This window comes from Cygnus olor, chromosome 2, assembly GCF_009769625.2.
Source record: "Cygnus olor isolate bCygOlo1 chromosome 2, bCygOlo1.pri.v2, whole genome shotgun sequence".
Classification (NCBI taxonomy): domain Eukaryota; kingdom Metazoa; phylum Chordata; class Aves; order Anseriformes; family Anatidae; genus Cygnus; species Cygnus olor.
In genome coordinates this window covers 40,728,079-40,745,859 of record NC_049170.1, presented here as the reverse complement: position 1 = coordinate 40,745,859, position 17,781 = coordinate 40,728,079, and the positions used below count along the sequence as shown (strand labels likewise).

General features: G+C 43.2%; 1 protein-coding gene across 2 annotated transcripts in view; it reads right to left on the bottom strand.

Moving 5' to 3' along the window:
- Positions 1-1,432: 1,432 nt before the first annotated feature.
- The window catches only part of NR1D2 (nuclear receptor subfamily 1 group D member 2), a 23,470-nt gene continuing 7,121 nt past the window's right edge, over positions 1,433-17,781 (bottom strand). For both annotated transcript variants that reach the window (XM_040549949.1, XM_040549948.1), the window contains 4 exons: positions 16,551-17,167; positions 12,986-13,171; positions 8,951-9,161; positions 1,433-4,480 (listed from right to left, as the gene is read on the bottom strand). In XM_040549949.1, coding sequence (XP_040405883.1) covers positions 4,284-4,480; positions 8,951-9,161; positions 12,986-13,171; positions 16,551-17,167 — 1,211 coding nt within the window. In that variant the 3' untranslated portion in view covers positions 1,433-4,283. The remainder of the gene's footprint in view (positions 4,481-8,950; positions 9,162-12,985; positions 13,172-16,550; positions 17,168-17,781) is intronic.

Genomic DNA, 17,781 nt, shown 5'->3' with positions numbered 1-17,781 from the left:
TGCTCAGCTCCTCTCTCTCTTGCTGGTGACACCGCCGTGTCCTTCACCACCTCTCCTGCCTGGCAAAGGCAGCCCCAGCAGGGTTTTCCCAAGCTGCCCACTGCCAAGGGTGGGCATCTCCAGGCTCTTGAGCTGTCTGCATGCTCCTCTCCCCCTTCCTCCCCATTTCGACCATAAAATCAAAAAAAAAAAAAAAAAAGGTATTCAGTGATTAGGGATCATGCAGCTGCCTGCTGCACTCATCAAAGAAAAGGAAGTGCCAATTATTTCCTGGTACAAACTGTTTCTGTAACTGAACTGAAGTGAGCTTTGATTAATGTTTATTCCCTCCCACCCCATGTACAAGCAGTCACTCACAAACTCCAGGATGAGGCAACTGCCCACACCCTCCTCTCTTCATACTTTCACACCACCACATTAATACCTTTGTTTCCTTGCAAAATTCACCATTTCCTTGTAGAGTGCACGCAGAGCCCGGGGAGCGGGGCAGGGGCAAGTTCACAGCAGCGCTGTCACCTCCAAGCTCCACACGAACCAATAGTGAATACCCATGTCCCAGAGCATCCTGCCAAACCGGGAACCTCAGCTCATGGAAGTTGTGGGGTGGAACTGGATTTTTACTGGGAAGCTTCTTCCAACGGCCAATGTGTTGTGTTAAGAGAAAAATTACTTTTGGGCTGTCAGCAACATCACAGCTGAAGCTGAAGAGCCCTGCCCTAGGGCCTCCCAGGCCCTGGGACCTTACACAGCTCATGGCCCTGCTCGGGGGGAATAGGACATGGCAGCTCCAAGGACAGCCACACAAAAAAGCCTCCACAGAAAGCCTGCAAGGGAGAAACCAAAAAAGGGTGTTTTTTTGTTTTCTTTTTGCTATTATTTTTTCCAGTGTTAGTAGCTGCAGTTTTGTTTGTTTTGATTTTGGTTTGTTGTTTTCCTTTAAAACACTGATAGATACAATGCTTTCTGGAAAAGCTTCTCTTATCTCCTAAAACAGTAAACACTTCAAATTAGGAAATCACACTGGGAAAAGAAAAATGAAAAAACACACCAAACAGACCTTCTCCCTTGGTATGCTATTTTCCACCTAGTTCTCTCACAACCCAGCTTTAAGACTGCTTTTACCAAAAACTAAACCTTGCGTCTTTTTTCCAGTTACCAAGTTATATTCTTGAAATGCAGTGAAGGTGTTTAAATTGCTATTTTAATGAAGTAACCCCAAAAGGCCGTTAACTGTAGTAAATGCAGTGCAGTAAACCCCATTCAGCCCCCTGCCCAGACCCATACCGGAGGAGACCCACACACGGTCCCCCAGTCACCGTGGTCCAGCGCAGCCCCTGTGACCTTACAGCAGCTGCTCTGTTCATCTCTGCGCCTTGTCCTCTCCTCCCGGTTTTGTACAGAAAGATGCAAAGAACACAGAGACACGGTTTAGCTTGCTGACATAATGCCCATATTTAATCTTTTAAAACAAGAACAAAATCAAGAATAAAATCAAGAATAAAAATTTCATTTAAGTCATACAGTACATTAATCTTTCAGCAATGACCCAATCTACAGTACTCGAATGCCTGGCATGAAGTCTATTATCTCAGCGTTTAACAAGTGTATAACCAGTGACACAGTAAAAGAAGAGCTCACAATACATGGCTAATATGATGAGTTTAGATTTTCTTCTACGAGTCCAGCGAGGGTTTGTAATACGCGGGTCACTTTGAAAACGTACTTTAATCCACTTTTTTGGTTCAGTCAATCTGTGCGGGGCTTTTCTCTGTTACACGAGTTTTTCCATTATGTACAGGAAGATTCATTTCAAATGAAATTGCACAAGTTAGAGTATCTATCTATAGGCATACATGGTCAATCTAACTAAAATTTAATAAGCGGTAATTACTCAGTCCTGGTTATACATTCCTAAAGGCTTAATAATACAGTTTTAAAAGAAAAGAAAAAACAAAACAGAACACAGTTGTAGGGTGGCAACCTCTGTAAGAAGCCTCCTTCCCTCCTAAAACAACTGAGTGTTTTTACTTCCTGCATTTGAAATGGGGTCTACAAAGAAGTCATTTCAGCTCCTAGATAATGCAAAACATGTGACTGTGTCCTTTCTAAAGTCTGAATGGTTCAATGCATAATTCAGTGAAGCTCTCATACAAATAATACTGGTAGGATGCAGACTGTTAACAGAAATTAGGACAATATGCCCTGACGGCATATTTGGATAGCAAAACTATGGGTGTTCAGGGGCTAGGATCCAGTGGTTAAAGCAGCTTCAAGCAGGACAACCCTCCCTGCGGTGCTGAGGAGGGGAAAGGGCGCGCTCCTCTGCTTCAGCCAAGGCTGAAGCTGAATTGTCTCCAGCTCCCTTCTGGAGGACACCTGCCCCTGCCTGCTCTCCACCCTTGGGCAGGACGGCTTACCAGCTTCCGAGGGAAATCCTGCAGAGCCACGGTGACCCAAAACCCTGGCTCCTGACGCTGGCGGGCAGGGGAAGGGCTGCGTCTGCTCCAGCTGCACCGCAGGACTAAGGGTCCCTTGAGTTGCTGCTGCTGGGGAGCTGCTCCCGCTCGGCCAGCGGGAGCCCTGCGGAAAGAAGGCTGCCTGGCTGTGGCCGCAGCTGCTGCGCACGTCTAAATGCAGGAACGAACGAACAGGAGATGCCTCTCCGTGGAGTAGTGTTACCAAACGTGAAAGACCCAGAGGGCTTAACCTCTCGGGTAAGTTAACTAAACACAAGGGTAACAGAACATCACCTTCTCACATTAGCAAAACAAACGTAATCAGCTAACACAACTGCTTTGACTTTTTTTAATCTCTTTTGTGGCGTTGGGTCCTGCTACAAACGGAGAAAACCCACAGACAACCGCCTTCCTAGGTGGGAAAGCAGCAGAATCTTAAACCTTAAGGATCTGCTTTGTAATTTGCTACTGGCATAAACAAAATAAGTCCCATTTGTTTGTGTTTTTTTGTTTTTTAAGAAAAAAATCCAGACCATCCAGTGCACCTTCTCTGCACATACACACACACACACACACACCCCGATGGAGAGCTCCAGAAGAATAGGCATGGGAACCACAAAGCTCAAACTGTGAAGAGACATGGGCAATCTCCCATTTCTATATTAAATTCTCATTTAGCAATGAAGCAGCAAAATGACACATGGTAAGAAATAAATGGTCACAGAACACACATACACCCAAATGCAACCATGGGTTGGTTTTTAACATTTTTTTCCTCAAATGCTGTTATTCATCTGATAGTTTCTTTCTGGCTGTGCTGAAGTTTTTGAAGAGCATCTGGTGCTTCTTTAACCATTATCAGAGTGTACGAACCTCAGTGGCCATGGACAATCAACCTCAGTAGTGCCACGAACAACCACCTCCACTTGAGATTCTCTACAAAGCCTTTCTAGAAGTTGAATCTGACTGTGCCCCTTTGGTGCCACTCTTTTTTTTTTTTTTAAATTAACAAACACAGCGTATTAATGCAAATTTGACTTTTTTTCTAAAAATTAGAAATGCTCAGATTATTAGTTCAGCAATATGCAAAGTGCATCTATTTGGTTCTTTCCATAGATCGCCTTCTTTCGTAAGTTTAAATTCCTTCACAGTTTAAAATATTGTGAAGAAATTATATGTATACTTTATGTATAGAACTATTTATATACATACACGTATATACACACAACTCTGTACTTTATATAGTCATGAACACCCATTACTTAGCTATTTATAGTATATACACATGGCATGAACACACGCTCTGTGAAGAGTTGGTGCAGGCTGAAATCATTCCATCAGGTTTAATGGAATAACAACAGTGAAATCATGAGTGAGTTATCAAGAGACACAGACATACATATATTAGATAAGGGAAAGACCAATTAAATCAGCTCTTCCATTTTCCTATTAACACAGGATTGTTCCCCCCCCATTCCCACCTTCCATATGCTCACACACAGCTATTCTGCGTTCAGTTTACATGAGAGGGCAGTGGTGGTTCTACTTCCAAGTGAAAGAACAGTCCATATTTACTCAGGCTTATTGCAACCTCTTCTGCAAAAGTGCAGCACAGCTGGGTCTGGCCATCCTGGAGGACTCTGAATGCTGCGCTGTTGTTAGCTGAAAGCACCTGCTGAAGCATTATTGCATGGTTATGGAACAGCTATCAATTGCTCACAGTCTGTGAACTCCCTCTCCGACAAGTGGTACAACTGTATAAATACATATTTTAGCACAAAACAGTTTAACACGAGGCAAGTCCGGGTACGAATGAAACCTAAAGGCCTATGGGTGAACTTTAAAGGCCAAGAGTTCTTCAGAGTGCATGTTGTTTAAGGAACGCAAGTCGGGTAACTTCAGAAGAAGTTTTGTGAAAATAGAGGCTTCATTGGGGTGATTTTTCATGATTAAGGTCCTTAATGCACGGATTAGTGTTTCCTGAAGTGCCTCCACAGAATTGACATTTTCTATTCCAGAGCGATCTAAAGAAAAGAAAAGAGGGGGGGGAAGAGAGAAGGAGAGGAAAAAAAAAAAAAGAGGACTGAACAGATGTAGCTTGCAACATAAAGCCACTGTAAGAATTAATCCATTAGCAAATGAACAATTAAAACACATATACCAGAAGCCTTTTCAAACACTATTTAGCATCAACTATGTAAAGTATCGAGTTCACCATGTTGAACTGGTGGCATTCAGTCACCCTTCCTGTAATCACTTACCCACATTTCCAGAAAAGGACAGACTGAAGCATGCACTTAAGTGTTTTGCTGAATCATAACTTTCAACACAAAGAAGAGACAGGACACTTTGAAGTAGACTTTACAAGTAATTCTCAAGGCAGGACACAGAACCCTAAACTTGAGATTCACCTTTGGTTATGGAAATCCCACTCAGGACAAGTCATGCTTGTTCTTGCACAATGGGATCCCCAATGGCAAAGAAGTACAAGCCTTGACATGAGTGGACAGTATCTCTGAGTGTGTTCTGCAAGCAATGACTAAATGAAACACAACGCACCCAAAAATCCCCAGCAAAAGGAAAAAAATTCAGTATCATGAAAAATAATATATCTTCGCATACTGCACTCACCTTGCTTCTGAAGCATCTCTTTCAAGAAAGCTGTATTTAAGTACACGCCTGTTTTCCTTAGGTGGAAGCAGTAGCTTAAAACGATAAAGTTTAAGCAAGATACCTCACCTACTAATCATGCACAGTAGCTGTTTTTTCCAGGCTGTAGCCAGCTGCTCTTAAACTCCATGGAAATTCAGCAGGACCCACACACGAGTGACAGACACGAACATAAATGTACTTTGATGCGTACGTGTACTTAACCACTGGGACACAGCATTACAACAGCTTCCTGGTGTAGCACTGAGTCAAATCATACAGTCAGAGTGGGAATCCCTGCCTTACGCTGTCAGCACCAACCTGATCAGAGTTCTCAGGTGAAGAGAATCTACAGAGTCCTCCCGGACTATTCGGTGCAGCTCCCTACCACTGTGGGAAGAAGCATTATATAATCCACTTAAGGATCCATCTTAAAGCAGTTATCCTTTTTTTTTGTTCCTGTAGGAAGATGGTTCCAGAACTTTTCACTCTAACAGTTAGGAACCTCGATTAACGTCATGAAACGACTATTAGCATCCATTCCACTCTTCTGTAGAAATCGTCTATTAGGTTTGATAGCTGCTCTTCAAGAGAGAGTGTGTGAGATCATGAGCGAAAAGAAACTTCTCTGCCTTTGTTATGGAAACTATTCCTCTTGCCCCACCTCGGCAAACCCTCTAGCTTTGCTCTGCCCCGAGCAGGGATGATGACATTTGCATGAAGTTTGTCAGGTTGACTTTTCCTCAAGAAATCTGTACAATGACATCAGTGCTTCCTCACCTCAGCAAAGCCAGTCCAGACTTTCCTGGTTGCCTCGGGTGAGTTGCTGTAACCTTCTTGGCTCAATAAATCTAAGTTTTTCTTCCCCCTCTCAGTCTATTTCTGGTTGCTCCCAACGGCCAGCTGAAGGTTTCCTTAGTGCTATCCAAATAGGAGAATAATAGAGGGTGTGTATTTTATATTCTACCACAAAGCATCACCCTCAGTTAAAGAGATTATCTGGTCTCTAGACCTGCACGAACCACATTCTTTCAGCTTTGCTTCCATCACACTTCCTCCTTCAGTGCCAGCGATCTGTCCTGCCACTTCTCCTCCATCTTCAACAATCCCAGCTAACTGAAGCCAGAGGTGAAGCATTCATTTAGTTTTGGAATGGAACCAATGTAATTCCTCAACACCACCAGAAGCACTTCCATGGCTTCGCTTCTAGGCCCTGGTTCTTCTTTCCTTGCCACTTGGCACCAAAACAAGGGTTCTGCACAGTTACATTCCTTGCTACTACCGTGCTTCTTCATCCTGCTTATTCTCAATGTTCCTCATAGGAGCGATTATTCAACCAGCGTCGTGCAGAAATGCTTCAGACAAGTCTTCTCCCTACCAGCATTATTTAGAGGTTTATGAGTGCTTCTTTTTTTCCTCCATTTACATTTTTATAAATACAGTTTAAGCAAGTTAAAATCTTTTAAAAAGATTTTTAAATAGCACAGCACAGAATTTTAGTCTGGATCACTTAATGAGCATTCAACAATCACACATTCCTGTCTGTTTCTGGAAGTGATGTGAATCTTGACTACCATCCTTTTTATCTTCTCTTTGTAACTTTCATTCTGATATGAAGTAGACATACATGAAATAGACATCTTACTAGCCTTACCGTTCTACCTTCAGTTCGTCTTCCAGCTACAGCATCTTTTGCCTTTGTTTGCATCTCCATGTCATTTTCTCTAATGCTGTACCCTCAAACTCTTCCTCCTCCTTTAACTGAGCTCCTCCTCCACCACATGACAAATGACTCCCTGGGTCATGCTTCTCCCTGAGGGGTAGGGTGCAGAGGACCTGCCTTTAGAGATCCACATCAGCAAGTGCACAGTCCTACAGGCCCTTTCTACTTCTGGCAAGCCCCTCACACTGCAAGCATCTTCCCCAGGAATGCCACAAGGTTCTTCCTTTTCCCCAAACTCTGTCAGGGGGCGCTTCTCAGGCATACGCTCAATTATGAAGATTGCTCAATTACTTGTGGAAGTCATGACTGTGGCATTTTGATTCTATTGCAAGCGACAATGTAACATTGGTCAGAATGTTGTTGTATTCCTTGCGTGTTCTGAAATTCCAGTGACAGCCAAGGTTACCACTGAGCCTGAAACACCGCACAAACTCAGCTTTGGGCCCAAACATTAAAGACCAATGAAGCTGTACTTTATAAAATTCTGTAAACATCTTGTGAAGAGCTCCAGTGAAGTGGTGATCAGACTCCAGACTGGGTCCAAAGGAAGCTAAGACAGGCAGCACAAACGTCCAAAGCCATAATCTGAAGAAACCTCAGCAGCTGCGAAAAGCCTAAACACCAAACACCTCATCTTTATGTCCTGTTCCATGGCTCTGACACTGTGGCTGTGTACCTGCCTAGAAGTGTTCAAGCTAGATACCATCCTTCAGCTAAGTTGTACTGAGAGCCAGCAACAGCATGGAGCAGTGCTTAAATGGCTGGGGGGGGGAAGAGAGGCCCTGTGCTAGAAGGACACCTAACAGAGCAGAGACAGCACTTACACTCAAAAGAGGCAGTACAGACACCGTGATATTCTAGGGCCCTGCAGCTGAGCAACAGGAACGGCTGTGGCCTAGTTACGACATTGCACAAGGAGGGCGGAGGCCCAGTTCTCAGTCCTTACTTTGAAGGTTGTCTTCAGTTCTTGTCAATTTATTTTTGGAACAATACATGTAAAGCAGAATCTGGAAAAGCAACCAAACCCCCAGATTTCTGCCCGCTACCTGAACATTTTCACTAAAAGACTAAGATGCCACACTTCCTTCACGCTACCTTTCTTTCCAGCTTTGAAGCTTGCAGTCTCCCTACCACCCACTGCTCATTACCACCGCTTACAAATTGAAGGGGCTACAGCTGCTGCATCCTCTGCTGTCAAATTTCAGTAAGGCCATGCACGATGCTGCTAGACTGAACTGTTCCACCTTGTGTACAGAGGCTTCATGTGCCTACAGCACCGTGCCTGCAGTGCCCCTCCCCGATAACAGACACGGGCCTACACCACTCACGTTGAAAACCACTTGGCCAAGAGGTGAATATCTCCCAGACACTGGCTTGTTGTATAATGGGCACTGCCAGCATTCCTCCTAGCTACCTCTAGAGAGCTCCTTATCCACCAAGCAGGGATTCTGCATCTTGTATTCCAGGCATTATATGCAAAGCTAATGTGCCTAATGCGAGGCTTTAGATAATACTACAGAAGTAGGTGCTTAATCCTTCTTTGAATCCAGGCCAGGGTGTTCTGTATATCCAGGGACTGAAACAAGATACGAGGCTGGTGGAGATGTTAGTGGATTGGCAGACCTTCAGCTGTCAGAAGTCACGATGCACATAAATAGGGCTTTCTTGCTGACATAGGCAGAGATCAAACCGTTGGATTTAGACTTAAGTAAGATACACAGAAGGCTTCGATGACCATACTCGGAAGTAAAAATACCACCTTATCCCAAGACTTAGGCTGTTCAAGTCAGGAGTAATTTCATTGATGCCGTCCTGTGAAACTTAGATGAGTCAGGGAAGAGTCAGACAATTAGCTCCTAAATAGCCATTGGGCAACTATGCAATGTATTTTTGAATTCTACAGAAAGCAGAAGGAAAACACAAGCCCCTTGACACATTTTTCCAAAAGACCGTATTAGCCATAACAGATAAGCAAAAAAGCAAATTATAGGCTACTAGTAGTGTGAAACCTACTAAATTGGACTTAGGCCTGAAATAACAAGATATATTATTTAAAGAAATCTTTTAGTAGAGAACCATATTCAAAATTTAGCCAAGACGTAAATTACTCTTCTCTCCTTACCAGCAGATACCAGGACAACCGCTGTAAATAAACTCATCTCCTCATCGCTAAGTTGCAGGGCATTTAGTTTCTCACTGAATTCAAACATTGAGTTGAGCAGATCACCAGCTCCCATCGAATGCAAGTCGTCCACACTGTACTTCTTTCCACTGAGGAAGGTGACAGTACGCTCCTTTGCATCAAACAAAGATGCAAACCGTACCATCAAAACCTGGTGGAGGAAGAGACAAAAACAAAAAGCAGAGAAATAAAGGTGGATTTCTCAAAAAAAATAATTAAGCAATTTAACATCATTCAAAACTGCCTCATTCTTACTGACCACTGTACAAGCATTCTGTATAGAAACTCCCAGCATGCTGTCACGTTGTAGGAAACAGTGCAAGCTCTGCCACAGTGGTATTAGAGAAACGAGCAAAAAGCTTCGGGAGTGGATGCAGGAAAGGGGCTATAGACCATGAAAGGGAGGAAAATTAAAATTTAAGCCTCAGACAGCCTGAGCCATGAACACAATGCCATTCATAAATATGCAAGGAGGACAACTTGCTTAAGCCACTGAACAGCCAAAGGCATACAGAGCATTAGAAGAACTGTTTTCTTGGCCACACTCAGGAGCAGCAAAGTAAAGGTATTGAACCAGATTCTTGTTTGGTGTAAAGTGAAGCAGCTCCATTGAAACAATGCTTATTTACACCACCTGGTGATCTGGCCCACTAGGCATTCTTTGGGAAAGTACCATGCTGCATCACTGTTTCCACAGGAATGTTAATGAGCTCTGGTAGAAAGGAGCCACATGTACAGCCTTCAAAAGGCTACAGAAGCGGGGCTTGAAACGGCACCTGGTCTGTAGCTGCAGCTGGGAATACCCCTTTGGTACAAGCACCTGGGCTGGAGCAGTTGACATGTGCTGAACTTACCCCTCTGGGCTGAAATTTCTCTTGTGGTTTCTCAGCCGTATTGTGAAATGTTTCCCTGTGGAATGGCTTGTAAAGTTTCATTTGCTCATGTTCAACAACCTCATTTACATTTTCAAGGTTTAAGTTGCATACAACAGCCTTCTTATTTGGAGAAAGTGAACCAACTGGCACTGGTTAAAACTTCAGACTTGCTGTACCTTCTTGGCATGAGTCATCTCTTCTCACTTATGCTACATAACTGCATTAATTTAAATGATGTTTACTACAGATGAGCGAAGAACTGGGTTTTCAGAAAGACTAGTGCCTTTGACAAGCTTAAAAAACAGGAGGGTTCAGAAAAAAAGAAAAAGGTTTGAGAATTCAAACACCATTCATGCACATTACGTGACCTGATGCTAAATTTAAACAGCCACATGACATGCAGCAATCTTGATGGACGCATAAACACTATATATTATTCACCTTTGTCACCTAAGCTGTTTGTCTTTGGATGACACTTACTACAGGGAGCAGAAACGTAGGCTCTACAGAAGCCCTCAAAAATGCAACAAAAGGAGACTGGAAGTGCAGACAAAGCTGAACTCATGCATTAGCAGGGACCCACCGCTGTACACTCAACTTTCCCATTCAAAACACTATTCCCCTTACTGGAATGGGCTTTAGAAGCACAAATCACTAACTTTGGATAATGGCCGACCAGTATAAATGCTGATCTTCAAAACTGTAGCCCACGAAGCTGTGTTGATTTATTATAGGGCAAAGACCTCTCAGAGATTTCAGTGTCACAATTCTAACCCAAGGAAGCACAGTTTAGACTATGGTATAGCACGTGATTATTTTTTCCTGTTTCACCTCAAGCCAGACTCGTACTTGTGCATGCTGAGGACATACCTGATCAACCCTACCACCTGAACATAGCAACACAAGCACATAAAACTCCGCAGTCAAGTATTTGCTCACTTCCGTATCACCTGCAGCCAAATTACCAAGAGAGTCTGTACATAAATTGAGCCACTAGCCCCGTGGATCTAAGGAGCTTGATAGCTCTACCATTAATTACATTTGGGGTGGGGGAGGACCAGCTCAAGCCCAGCTGAGGATCTTACTTTAGGCTCATTGTTGCCCTCCTGAGCTGGCTCCCACACAAAGCCATGCAAATGCAACTACAATATACTGAGCTCCACAGTACTCCCCGTTCTAAGACGGGTTTGTAGCTTACACGTGTGAATATATATATAGCTATGCTGCTTCTGCACCCACACTGAGTCCATGCATCTTCTCATCTTCAAATGAATAAGCACTGCTTGAGCACGAGCTGCTGTTAAGCACAGTGCCAAGACAGCTACACGCCAGTGCCCGAGGGAGACAAAACAGGGTCGGAGGCAGGAGTTTTCTCAGGCTTTTCTATTAACATGCAAATGCTGGGATATCCTAGTTTAGTTACCCAGAAGACAGAAATGACCTTGTAGACACCAGGCTTTGAAGATGCTTTTGCTTCTACTGAAATGGTTTCATTAATCCTGTAGGTTTTATTCATTGCTCTGCAGCATTATCTTTTTGATGTTTTCTGTTGTTAAAATGCCACACAGGCCTCTAACTACAGGTACCAGCTCACTAACAGAAATCATTATTAGTGTTTCTTTTAAATGAGTGAATAGGGATAAGCGTGCAGCCAGACACTATTAATTCCCCTTGACATAGAAACCTTTTTATCAGCAGTGCTTGTAACCGGCAAATAGGCATATGAATGAAGGTTTAGAAAAGCTGGAGGTGAAGAAATGCCAAGACAAAACATTTTACTTGCAAGACATGAGGGTTTGGCTTTAACTTATATGAACAGTTAGAGCCTGATTTTCCACCCTCCACCTCCTTTGAGGACACAGGACGCTATTCTGCTTTGCAGAGGAGGAACCAACATTTTTGTGTAATGTTTACAGCAATGTAAGAGGCTGAGACTTAAGAAGTAAAAATACTGCCCCTAGCTACAGAAGAGTTTTAGATTTAAAGGTCAAGAATAACAGGAAAAAATACATGAGAGCTAAATGGAAATGTAAAGAGAAACTGACACACGCCAGACACCAAATCTTCCGGTATAACTTGTACCTTCCATCCTAACTATTATCCATTTTAGAACTGGTCTGTTTAAAAGACCCAACACATTACTAGAGAAACGTCTTCAGATCAGGTAAATACAAAATCCAGCATCGCTCTTTGAAAGCATAAGTCAGGTAAACAAGAGCAAAAGCATCAGCATCAGCAACCCTGCCCTCCCCAGAAAAGCATAGTAACACTGAATATTTTGGGCTCCATGTCATCTGGCCCTCTATGCTTAAATGTCACATTTGTATACCTATAAAATGTGCACGATACCTATAAATACACACAAGAGTCCAGAAGAGCAGTTAGAACCTTAAGTACAGGTCCCCTCACGAAGGTCACTAATTACAAAGCAGCACCAAGCCCTCTGGCATAATTTCCAGTTTACTACCACTAGTGCACATATACGTCATGACCACTAGTGGGTGAAACCAACCGTGAGGACCTGGTGGGATTAAAGTGGATGGTAAGCCAGGCTGCAGCTGGTACATGGTATTTACAGAGCTGCAGCAGGACAGTTAGCTATCAGTGTTACTGCCCTGGAAAACAATGGGGGCTTTAGTGATCCCCAGTTGCCACCAAAGGATGGGTGCTCCAGCAAGGGTATGGAACATCATGGAAGGAGGAAGGACATCCAGAGTGATAAATGCATTCCTCTATAAAAACGTTAAGTCAATGGACAGCTTTCTAAGCTATCCACCCTTCCAGATGCAGCCTGCTTCTCTCCAGGCTAAGCAAAGGTAGCTATCAGAATAACTGCTGCTACATAAAACCAAGAAGCTCCTCGTTAGTCATTTATTAATGCCCAGGAACGCGAGGGCTGAGTACTTTTCAGCTAGTTGGAAGAGAGCTCACCAATACCTGACCAAGCAGCACTGGACACCACCAGCTTAAGGAAAGCTCAGAGCTTTCGTGAACAAACTGGTGCTACCTGACACTACCCAGATCTATTGATTTTTGTTCTCAAGGGGGTCAAACTGACACACAGCTTGTCAAGTCGGCAATACACACACAGTGATCTCACCTCAAAGGTCCCGGCCTTCAGAAGGTTAACCTGGTCATGTTGGGAGAGATCTCGGAAACCCGGGATGCGCTTGGCGAACTCCACCACTTCCTTCACTGCAGGAGTAAAACTCAGGGAAAACTCTTCCCAGACTTCATGGCCAGACTTGTTTGGGTCCACGTGGGGAGTCTTACTCATCGGGCAGACCTAATATTTACAAAACATACACAGAAAACAACTCAAAGATATCGTTCCAAATATTGACAAACAGTTGAAAGAAACAGGTCTGTTCTTCAATAAAGTTTTGCAATAGCGCACAGAGGAGAAAAAAACACAGTATTTCTCAGTCAGCTCCCTAAACAACTGGATTTTCCCCCCACCTCCCTTCAAAAAAAGGAAAGCAATCAAAAAAGTCCATTAGCAGTCTGTTTCTAAACACTGTTCATGATGAAAGACTTGAGAGAATCCATGTTATTCTTCCCTGACCTCACTCATACCTGACACCTGGATTTCTCTTACTCGCATTATCACTGTAATCTCACAATTAATCATGATTTCAAAATCGATTGTAATCTCACAATCACTACTACATGTATTCTCATAGATCCTTCTTGCTTTGCACACACCTTAAGTAATTCAGCCAAGGTGACAAAGATGTCAACACCAGAGCAAGGAACCGAGCCTTGGTTTACTGAGTCACAGGCTTACACCCTCATTACCGAAGAGTCTTCCTATCCTAAATGTTTGCTTTTACTTGCACCACCAAGGTAGGACCGAGGAACTCGTGTTCCAGTTTTGCTCAATCACAGAAGATAAAATGCTCTCTCTTTTAAGCAAACTTACAGAAACTTTTCATAAGGAACTCTGAATACATTTAATGAGATCAAGACACATTCGTCAAGGCTGACTGCCAGGAAATTCCCTACATAAAACTCAGCCACGTGTTCTGAGAGACTTTCAGTTCTGCTTTATAAAACTTACATCTTTTAATGAAGCTTAACATTTTAATATTTATTTCACCTCTCATCAGGGACAAGAATTCCTTCAAGTATTCTTCAAAAGTATATTAAATGGTCTATGAAACCCTACATAATGTTAGTAAACCAAACAGAAAACAATTAAATAAATTAATAATTCCTTAGAGCTATACTGCATTTACAGGGCATCTTGAATCTGATAACTATCCAGCAATTCTTTGCTTGTTATGTCCTGAGATCCACCACAAGAGCATACTCAATGTGGGTATGTGTGTTTATTTTTAAGCAGAGAGGGAAAACTAGACAAACAGATATTTCTGTGTTGCCCCCCCCACGTATCAGTTATTAAATGGGCATTCAATGTGCAGAAGGCTCTCACCTTGGAGAATCAAGAGAACTGCAGATTTTTTTGGTTCACTTGTGAATCAGAATGTTATTTTGTGTTTCTGAGGACAACCCCGAAAACCAAATTATTACCTCTGGGCTGGAAGAGGATCTTTTCCATAAGCTTAAAATCACTCTGAATCAAAATGAAATGTTTTTCATTTGGCAGTATTTCTGACAGAAGGAAAGGTCCAGGCACATAACCAGAAGCAAGACATACACTAACCACCGCTGAAGTTCATGCAGGCATTGTTAAAAACATAGTACTCTAAAAATAAGGTATTTCTGTTTCAGCATCCCACTGTGGACCTGACACAAAAAACACCTCAGCTTCTCCTACTATGGCTGTTCATCCTAACCCTCATGGCAAATGGTCCTGAGGGGAAGCTGACACTTTTCCCCCTGCCGTGTGTTACGTCCACACTCTTGAGAGATCTCTTCCCCGGAGTCATTCCTATGGAGGAAGTTTTTGGCTCTCTTTGGGGAACCTGTTTCAGAAACGACTGTAAGCAGTACTTTTCTAAGCGTGCATGTCCAGCTGTCACTGAGCAAAAAATCAACCAAACAAAATAAAAACCGCCAACCCCCTGAACATCTGCCTCTGCACTGGTTCAGAGTCTAGTTACACTCCCTTACTGCTACTGACTCCTTTTGGTCAGATCCTGCTCTCCATGAATTCTCTGGCAAAACTCTCCTTAACGTCAGGGATGCAGCGGGGGCCTGCAGTTCTCTGTTTGATTTGGTTTTGTTTCCTTATTGCTGGCTACGTTAAAGCTCCCTGCAGCTGCTATAGGCAGGTCAAACTGACTGGTTGGGTCTCTACAGGCACAGCCACTCCCTGCCTGCCCACGCTGACAGGTTTAACCTCTGCTTCTCAGGAGTACCAAGAATGTTGTCATAATGACTCCACATACTTTCCCTGCAAGGAAGAAAGGTTGGGAACGATTACTATTTGCCACGGTGTAGTGCCCTGAGTCTGCAATTAGAGGTCAGAGCCTGCTAGGGATGGCATGGTCCACATCTGCCACGGTCAGAGAAACGCTGAAATCCCGCCTCAACACAAACAACCTTCAGAATGTGGAGATTTTTCAAAGGCCTGCAAGAACCTGTGAGGAACCTTTACAAACTAGGTAGAAGAAAAACATGGGGAGCTCAACCACTTCAGTAAGGTCAGGGGCTTGTGCTCCTCGACAGTAACACAGGATGAGGACAAGGATGTTATGTTCCCTCATCCCAGGCAGTTCCAATGATAAAAAGAAGGACAATCTATTTTAAGGGGCTTACAGAACTGCCTGCCTGAATGGCAGGGAAACAGCAGGTGCAAGGCAAAGGGGAGGGACCTTTGTTAAGGAAAGAGGAAGAAAAAAGTATGCAAGAAAACAGGAAGCATCTTGATTAAGAATGGAGTGGAAAAAATGGTCTAGCAAAGTTGTCTAAGATACCTAGAAGTGTGTTCAGAGCCTCACTTGTGCAAGCACTACAGAAAAGACCTTGAACTTCTCCCATGTGTTTTAGCAGTGCATTTTCCTTCTGACTCTGTTCAGATTTGAAGATGTTCTACATGAGAAGGATGCTTAGCCTAGTTCAATGGGTCCCTCATCGAACCTCTATTTTACATGGCCTGTAACAAAATAAACCTACACCCATTATGAATAAATAAAATACAGCCTACCCAAGAAGAGAGATTTCAGAACACACTAGCAAGGCATGCTACTGGACTGACTTCAAATCCTAACCCTGAGGTTTCACTCCAGGAATTTGTTTTGAATATCTTTTAAGGAAAATATAACACATCTGACTGTGTAGATTATTTTAAAATGAAGTCTTCAAAAGGGTTCAATGAAGAAGGGAATTTGTAAATTCATAACAACCCTTTTCATTTCTAAATCAATAAAAGAAATGGAGCTTTCTGCAACCAATGCCCTTTGAGATTAGTCTATTTTTCAGCTGGCTAGAAACCGTGCCAAGAAACTCCATCACTTGTATGATTTCAGATCCTACATGCAACTCAAGCCATTACTCTCCCTCATCACAACTTGTGCTACCAAACTTGTACTATTATGTTAAGTTTCAGCAGCTGTGCCGATTAACTGTGTGGAGCTTCGCTGTCTACAGGTGCACAGCTCAATCCATTCTTAATGATTAAAGGTTTAAAAACCAACCCAACAAAAGCCCACACCTATGGCTAAGCCTTTCACCAAAGCAAACAATTGATATCAATATACCAGATGCATTCTTCCTCCAGTGCTGCAAGAGTAAGTGGTATTCCTGTTTGGAGAAAAGACATCTTCTGGGATCCTATCACACAGTCGCTGAGTGTAACCGTTGCTGAAGTTCATACAGTGGCCGTTTGTGAAACATACGGCGTGCCCGCTTGGATAATGCACTGTGCTTCTCCCTTTGTATTGTCCGCCAAGGTGCTGCTCACTTTCGGGGTACTGAGGGCCACTGAGCCCACTAACACAGTGCTCACTGCTCATCATATATTGTTCGGCGTTCTTTGACACTCTCTCCCCACCCTGGGACTGCATCATCTCTGCTGGGTTTTGAGACTGCTCCTGGTTGTACATGAAAGTATCTTTGTGGGCCCTAGTGACCATACCAATCACTTCTTCCTTAGCCATGTCAGAGCTAGGAGGGGGAGAGGGGCTTTTGAGGGTTTCCCGCTCTTGTTTGGGTTTAGAGGAAAGCTCTTCTTGAGGTGCTTGATCTTGATGTTCTGCTAATGCTTCATTGGGTAAGTGGCCGCTGAACTGACTGTTCATCATGGTTTTCATGGCACTCTGCATCTCAATCAGCATCCTCTGCTTTTCGCGTTTAGGAATGCGGCCAAATCGAACAGCTACCAAGGAGGAGAAATAAAAAGTTAAAGTCAATCCTGGAAGCGTTAGAGCAGGCACAGACATCAAACCGGAACAAAAAAACAGCGTGAACACGCACAAAATACACATCCCGACCAATAACCTTGCTTAAGGGCTTTTACTGCTCTCAGCAGCACTACTGCAGGGGTATTACCACTTAAGTCAAAGAGTTTCCTGGGCACAGGATAGGCATGAGATATGAACTATATGATGCTGTTTACATACAAAGAAAAGGCAGCTACAAAGCACATAATCTCTGAAGTCCTTCCCCCTTTTTCTACAAGCTTAGCTATGGACTATACACGCAGTTATGTTAGTTAATTAAGTGGCAGGCTTTAAGGTTGGATCAATTAAATCACTACAAGTTTGTGTGCTGACAATTAGCTCAATTTAAACACAGTTCATATCATATTTGTACACAAGTCCTACAAGACAGCTCCTCATGGACCAATTATGTAACTTGCCAAAACAGTGGAGAGAATCAATGCTGAACAAAGCTTACCTTGGCAAACTTTCCTGATAACTCTGCCTTGACAAAGACATTTTCTGCTGGCAAAGGGATGGGCATCATTGTGGCTGCAGCACTTTTGACCCT